The 7,242-nt window shown below is 44.3% G+C and overlaps 1 protein-coding gene across 1 annotated transcript in view; it reads left to right on the top strand.

Moving 5' to 3' along the window:
• Positions 1-547: 547 nt before the first annotated feature.
• Positions 548-7,242, top strand: part of COG6 (component of oligomeric golgi complex 6) — a gene marked incomplete at its 3' end in the record, with an annotated part of 81,054 nt that continues 74,359 nt past the window's right edge. The window contains exons 1-2 of the mRNA XM_089690807.1: positions 548-742; positions 5,876-6,019. Coding sequence (XP_089546933.1) covers positions 623-742; positions 5,876-6,019 — 264 coding nt within the window. The remainder of the gene's footprint in view (positions 743-5,875; positions 6,020-7,242) is intronic.

Genomic DNA, 7,242 nt, shown 5'->3' with positions numbered 1-7,242 from the left:
ATTTGATTGGTTTGACGTTTGTATATACACAGTGTGTTTTTAGAGATATTGATAAATAGCACGGGAATTTTTTCTTCTTAAAGAATCACTTCACAATTATCTGTAGTTTGTCACATATTCAAGGTCATGTTTCACTTCTACTTGTGGAAAGAGATATTTATTTGTTTGCAATTATTTGTCACTGAGCACTATTGTGTGTGCACGGCTAGTAATATAGAATATTTATCTGTATTTAATAGATAGGAATTATAGCGCTTCACTATTTACAGTTACTTTGGAACAAATCCAATCCATCTTTCTTCAATCTTGCTTCATTGGCCTGAAAATGTACTATTGAGAACCCCTAAAACCTTCAAACACATCAGCGTTATTATCGTAATTACTTTCTCTATGCACTAAAGAGCATTGCAGTGTCCGACGTCTGCGTAATGGATTGGCAGGTGAAATGCAACAAACGCATGCGCACATATCCCTCCTTAGTCCGCTTGACTTTCTACGGGGTGACGTGTCGGTGTATCTCATTGGTTGATATCCCGGAAGTGCCCAGTGCGTGTCACCGGGTGATGTGTCTGCGTTCCACGGACTGACTGCAGGAAGTGAGAGTTGTCTGCATTGAAGGGAGATGGCAGAGGTAGACGTGAATGGGGGCAATGCTGCCCTTACGACCTCCACGTCCCAGAGCTCCAACCCCCTGTCCAGGAAACTCAACAAGATCTTGGAGACCCGGCTGGATAATGACAAGGTGAGGGCCCAGACCAGGCCATGGAGGAGGGGGGGGAAGGGTACTGTCTGAACACTTCCAGACTCAGGGCTTCTGGGGCTTGCTGCAACTTTTAGTTCTACAGCACACATGGCAGTTCAGAGACTTGGCTTTTAAATGGTGCTGCATCTATTAACCACTTGCCTACTGTGCACATATAGCCTCTTCCTGCCCAGCTCAATTATCAGATTTCAGCGCTGTCACAATTTGAATGACAATTGTGCGGTCATGCAACACTGTACTCATAGGAAATGTGTATCATTTTTTTCACACAAATAGAGCTTTCTTTTGGTGGTATTTACTTGCCACTGGGTGTTTTATTTTTTGCGCTATAAACAAAAAGACCCAAAATATTAAATAAAAAGTTATCTTTGTTTCTATTATGAAATTTTGCAAAAAGGTAATTTTTTATCTTTCACCGATGTGCGTTGATGAGGCTGCACTGATAGGCAGCACTGATGAGGTGGCATGGATAGGCAACACTGATGAGCTGGCACTGATGATGCTCCACTGATATGCAACAATGATGGGCACTGATGGGTGGCACTGCTGGGCGGCCCTACTATTTTATTTATTTCAGGTACTTATATAGCGCTGTCAATTTACACATATATATTGTACATTCACATCAGTCCCTAACCCTCAAGGGGTGTACAATCTAAGGTCCCTAACTTACATTCATACATAGACATATTAGAGCCAATTTAGACAGGATCCAATTAACCTACCAGCATGTCTTTGGAGTGTGGGAGGAAACCAGAGTACCCGGAGGAAACCCACACAGGCACAGGGAGAACATGCAAACTCCAGGCAGGTGGTGCCGTGGCTGGGATATGAACCAACAACGCTAGTACTGCTAGGCAGAAGTACTAACCATTTAGCCACTGTGCTGCCCAGGCACTGGCACAGGTACTAGGCACTGATGGGCACAGGTGGGCGGCACTGCTGGGCACTGATCATCCGTCCTCTGACAATTGCTTGTTATCGGCAGTACTTTCCTTACGCTGTCACAGCGTAAGGAAAGTGCAGCCGATAACCGGCAACTGCATTTACCGGTGATCTGATCTGTCATTGGACACAGCTGATCACATGGTAAAAGGCCGCTGTGATTGGCATTTTATCACATCACGTGATTAGCTGTGTCCGTAGGACATTGCGATCACAGAGATCGGCGGGGGCGCGTTCTGGGAGGACATCATGACGCCCTCCCAGAACTGGACAACCGTGCTGTAGCAGTCATTTGGCTATAGCGCAATTAGCAAATGGTTAACCACTAGCCTACCGGGCACTTTCACCCCCTTCCTGCCCAGGCCAATTTTCACCTTTCAGCACTGTTGCACTTTGAGTGACAATTGCGCAGTCATGCAACACTGTACCCATACAAAATTTTTATACTTTTTTTGAGACAGAGCTTTCTTTTGGCGGTATTTAATCACCACTGGGGTTTTCATTTTTTACTAAACAAACTAAAGGCTGAACATTTTGGGGAAAAAAAAAAGTTTTTTCTTAGTTTCGGTTACAAAATTTTGGAAATATGTAATTTTTCTTCACTGTGCGTTAATGAGGCTGCAGTGATGGGCACTGATATGTGGCACTGGGCATTGACAGGCATCACTGGTAGGCACTTAAAGGCAGCACTCATATATGGCACTGATTGGCACTGAAAGGCAGCTCTGATGGACACTGACAAGTGGCTGTGATGGGCACTGGTAGGTGGCATTGATGGGGCTACAATGATCATCAAGACAGTGATGATCAGTGCCCTGATGATCAGTGTAAATGTCCCCTCTGAGGAATGCCAATTACCGGCTCTCCTCTCCTCACGCGCTGTCAGCGTGAGGAGAGGACTGCTGATAACCGGCATCTCTTATTTACATGCGATCAGCTGTGATTAGACACAGCTGATCACATGATAGAACCGACGTCATCGGCTCTTTACTGCAATCAGTGATCTGGTGTGTCCCAGGGACACAGTGCACCATCGATCACCGCGCTGTGTGCCCTCAGGGGTGCGCATGCGCAGCTTGAGTTTGAGGACATCATATGATGTCCTCCCAGAACGAGAGAACCGCCGCCCATCCGTCATTTCCTTATATAGCGGGTGGGAGGCGGTTAAAGTCTTATTAACTGATTCAAAACCTAAGCAATTCTGACTCTTCCCACATACACTGGATAAATGATTAGCACTTCCGCCTGGCAGTACTAGGGTCGTTGGTTCGATTCCCAACCACGAAACTACCTGCTTGGAGTTTGCATGTTTTCCCTCTGCCTGCGTGGGTTTCCTCCGGGTACTCCGGTTTCCTTCAACACTCCAAAGACATGCTGTTAGGTGAATTGGCTCGTATCCAATTTAGCCCTGGTATGTGTACAGCTAAGGAAATAAGTATTTGATCCCCTGCTGATTTTGAATATTTTCCCACTCACAAAGAAATGATCAGTCTAAAAATTGAATGGTGTATTGTAACACAGAGAAAGAATAGCAACAAAAAAGTCAAAAGAAATGCATGTCTAACAAATGATGACTGATTTGCATGTTCATGAGGGAAATAAGTATTTGATCCCCTATCATTCAGCAGGATTTCTGGCTACCAGGTGTCTTTCATACAGGTAACAAGCTGAGATTAGAAGCAGTCTCTTAAAGGGGGTGCTGCTAATCTTATTTTGTTACCTGTATAAAAGACACATGTCCACAGGAGCAATCAAACAATCAGATTCCAAACTCTCCACCATGGCAAAGACCAACGAGCTGTCCAAGGATGTCAGGGACAAGATTGTAGACCTACACAAGGCTGGACTGGGCTACCAAACTATCGCCAAGCAGCTTGGTGAGAAGGTGACAACAGTTGGTGCAATCATTCACAAATGGAAGAAACACAAAACAACTGTCAGTCTCCCTAGGTCTTGTGCACCATGCAAGATCTCACCTCGTGGAGTGTCAATGATCATGAGAACAGTGAGGAATCATTTCAGAACTACACGTGAGGATCTTGTCAATGATCTCCAGGCAGCTGGGACCACAGTCACCAAGAAAATAATTGGTAACAGACTACGCCGACAAGGATTGAAATCCTGCAGTGCCCGTAAGGTCCCTCTGCTCAAGAAAGCACATGTGCAGGTCCGTCTGAAGTTTGCCACTGAACATCTGAATGATGCAGAGGAGGACTGGTTGAAAGTGTTGTGGTCAGATGAGACCAAAATCGAGCTCTTTGGCATCAACTCAACTCACCTTATTTGGAGGAGGAGGAATGCTGCCTATGACCCCAAGAACACCATCCCAACTGTCAATCATGGTGGTGGAAAAATTCTGCTTTGGGGGTGTTTTTCTGCTAAGGGGACAGGACAACTTCACCGCATCAAAGGGACGATGGACAGGGCAATGTATCATCAAATCTTGGGTGAGAACCTTCTTCCCTCAGCCAGGGCATTGAAAATGGGTCGTGGATGGGTGTTCCAGCATGACAATGACCCAAAACACACGGCCAAGGCAACAAAGGAGTGGCTCAAGAAGAAGCACATTAAGGTCCTGGAGTGGCCTAGCCAGTCTCCAGACCTTAATCTGATTGCAAATCTGTGGAGGGAGGTGAAAGTTTGAGTTGCCAAACGTCCGCCACCAAATGATGACTTGGAGAGGATCTGCCAAGAGGAGTGGGCCAAAATCCCTCTTGAAATGTGTGTAAACCTGGTGGCCAACTACAGGAAACATCTGACCTCTGTGATTGCCAACAAGGGATTTGCCACCGAAAGGGGATCAAATACTTATTTCCCTCATTAACATGCAAATCAGTGCATAATTTGTTAGACATGCATTTCTTTTGCATTTTGCTATTGTCTCTCAGTGTTACAATACACCTACCATTTGATTTTTAGACTGATCATTTCTTTGTGAGTGGGCAAACATTCAAAATCAGCAGGGGACCAAATAGTTATTTCCTTCAGTGTGTGTGTGTGTGTGTGTGTGTGTGTGTGTGTGTGTGTGTGTGTGTGTGTGTGTGTGTGTGTGTGTGTGTGTGTGTGTGTGTGTGTGTGTGTGTGTGTGTGTGTGTGTGTGTGTGTGTGTGTGTGTGTGTTGTGGGGTTAGCTCAGGTGGGGGATCTCCTTCCCTGGGACAAAGGTAGACCGCACAGCAGGCTTTCGTCAAAATCTGACTGGTTGTCAGTTTTATTAAAAGGTTTGCAAGAAATATCAAAACAAAACATCAAAAATAAACCCTTGCCATCCAGGCACTAACTAAACAGAAGATGATTCCTCTCTCAGAGGTGAAGGGCTTCTCCCTGTCACCAAAACAAAATAACAGCAAACCTTTTCTTGTAGGTATAGTCCATACACAGCTCTCTCAGAATACCTCTCTGAGTCCCAGGCCACGAGCAACTCCTTGCTCCAGCTCTGCCCTTTTTGTATCACCTGCTGGTGGTCATCAGTGGAGCCCAAACTCTGGTCCGGAACCACCTCTGCCATTGTGGCCCCGAAAACCCGGAGTGGACTCCACCTTACACCTCACAGTATGATCTCATGCGAGGTGACACATACCGTCCATCCATCAGTTTGCCGTTCATACTGTCACAATATATATATATATATGATTGTTGTAGGAACGTCCACCACTACCTGCATCCTTGTGTACCTAATTTTAAAGCCCAACTGAACTGAGAGCCTGTTCAAACTAGAATGCGGTGCTGGAAACCCGCGTTCAGTGCGCATTCAAACTGCATTGCAGGTGCGATCTGCAGCGGGTTTCAATAATAAGTTAACAACACCCCAAATGCAGACTGCAAATGCAGTGTGTTTCCGAAAGTAGCGCATGCACTACATTTGGTGCGGTAAGATTTGAGCCCATTAAAAATGAATTGGCTGAAACCACACCTCAAAGAAGTGCATTCTTGTGCGATTCCCAGTGTGGTCCTTTAAGTTAAAATCTGTGAAATACATTCCAGCCACATCATAACAGGTAGACAAGGTCGTAAAAAATCAGACATAACCTGAGCAGAAGCCTGTCTCCTTCCAGTGTGCTGTAGAAAAGAACCCCAGCACTCTGTGTGGAAGCAATGGTCTGTCTCTAAAGAAAAATGTTAATCAAATGTAATTTTTTCTATAATAATTGTCATCTTCTTTTAATAGGAAATGTTGGAAGCTCTTAAATCCCTCTCTATATTTTTCACTGAGAACAGTTTGAGGAGTCGGAGAAACCTGAGAGGAGATATTGAACGACGGAGCTTATCCATAAATGAAGAATTTGTAGCTATATTTAAAAAGGTTAAAGAGGTACGGTGTATCTTTTTTTTTTTTTTCTTTTAATAAATACATTGCTATTATAGTGCAACAGTATGAAATAACTTTTGCAATGCACAATCTGTCTTGTCAATCATGTCTGGATCAGTATGTGTTTTGGTGCATCACTGTAATGCTGGCCCAAGATGGATCGAATGCTGAACCGGCCAAGGTTCGATCCGTCTATCGGTAGGCTGGTTGTACTGAAGTCAATCCATTGATCAGCTTTAGTACAACCTGTCTGTCGGATTTTTTGCATGCAGCTATAGCTGCCAGCAGTAGTTATTGTGTTCTACCGGCATGGCAGGCTCCCCAACGGCAGAGTACAATAACGCTTTGTTCCTGTGGTTGCAGGAAAGAAAATTGCATCATCTGTGGCTTGATCAAAGGGCAACGCTACTTTTGTTGAGGAAAAAATTTTCCCCTCTAGGGAATCAATGTACATTGCAAGGGATTTACCAAACTTTGCTGCAGATTCCTACCTTTTGTAATTCTGAAGAAAAGGCTGTTTGTCTGTGTCCATATGCAGAGTGAATCTGTATGGGAGTTACATTATAATTATCTATCAGTTGCTGCATTTGCAGGGCTCTAATGGGGAAAACTGCAGGGTCTGCATCTAGGGTTGCACCGATACTGGTACTTGCACAAGTTCTCATGCAAATGCTCCTGTTATCCAAAACTAATACATTTGCTGTGCGATTTGAGCCCATACAAGTTGAATGGGCTTACATTGCACTGCAAAGCATTCCTGTTCAAATTGCACGCAATTCTTTGCGGTGCGGTTTGAGACTATATATTTTGTATGGGTTCAAATGGCACCACAAAGATATCGATATTTGGTATCGGCAAGTACTTGACCAAAAGTATCAGTACTCGCAATTGCCGGTAAAAGTAAACATGGATATCGATGCATCTGCATCCCTTTAGACGTGATTTCCTTTGGGTATCTCGCCAAAAATTACATTTTTGTTGTAGGGGATGCTCAAAATCTGACTTGTATCTTAGTGCGGACTTCTGTGAAAATCAGTAAGCCAATCACACAAGCAGGAAATGGCCTATCTGGGGTGGAGGCGGGGGTTGTTCTGTACACCATCTGTGTACAAAACGTCTCCAAGTAGCCATATTGCATTGCGTGTTGCAGATTGAAAAGGAAATATAATTTTTATTAACATACAATTACAATATTTCTTGTGCTACAATTCGTGTACGCTGTATTA

The sequence above is a fragment of the Staurois parvus genome, unplaced genomic scaffold (assembly GCF_062004578.1).
Source record: "Staurois parvus isolate SC_StPar_1 unplaced genomic scaffold, SC_StPar_1.0 ptg000544l, whole genome shotgun sequence".
Taxonomy (NCBI): Eukaryota; Metazoa; Chordata; class Amphibia; order Anura; family Ranidae; genus Staurois; species Staurois parvus.
The sequence above is the reverse complement of the archived record's forward strand: the minus strand, read 5'-3'. Positions and strand labels throughout refer to the sequence as shown.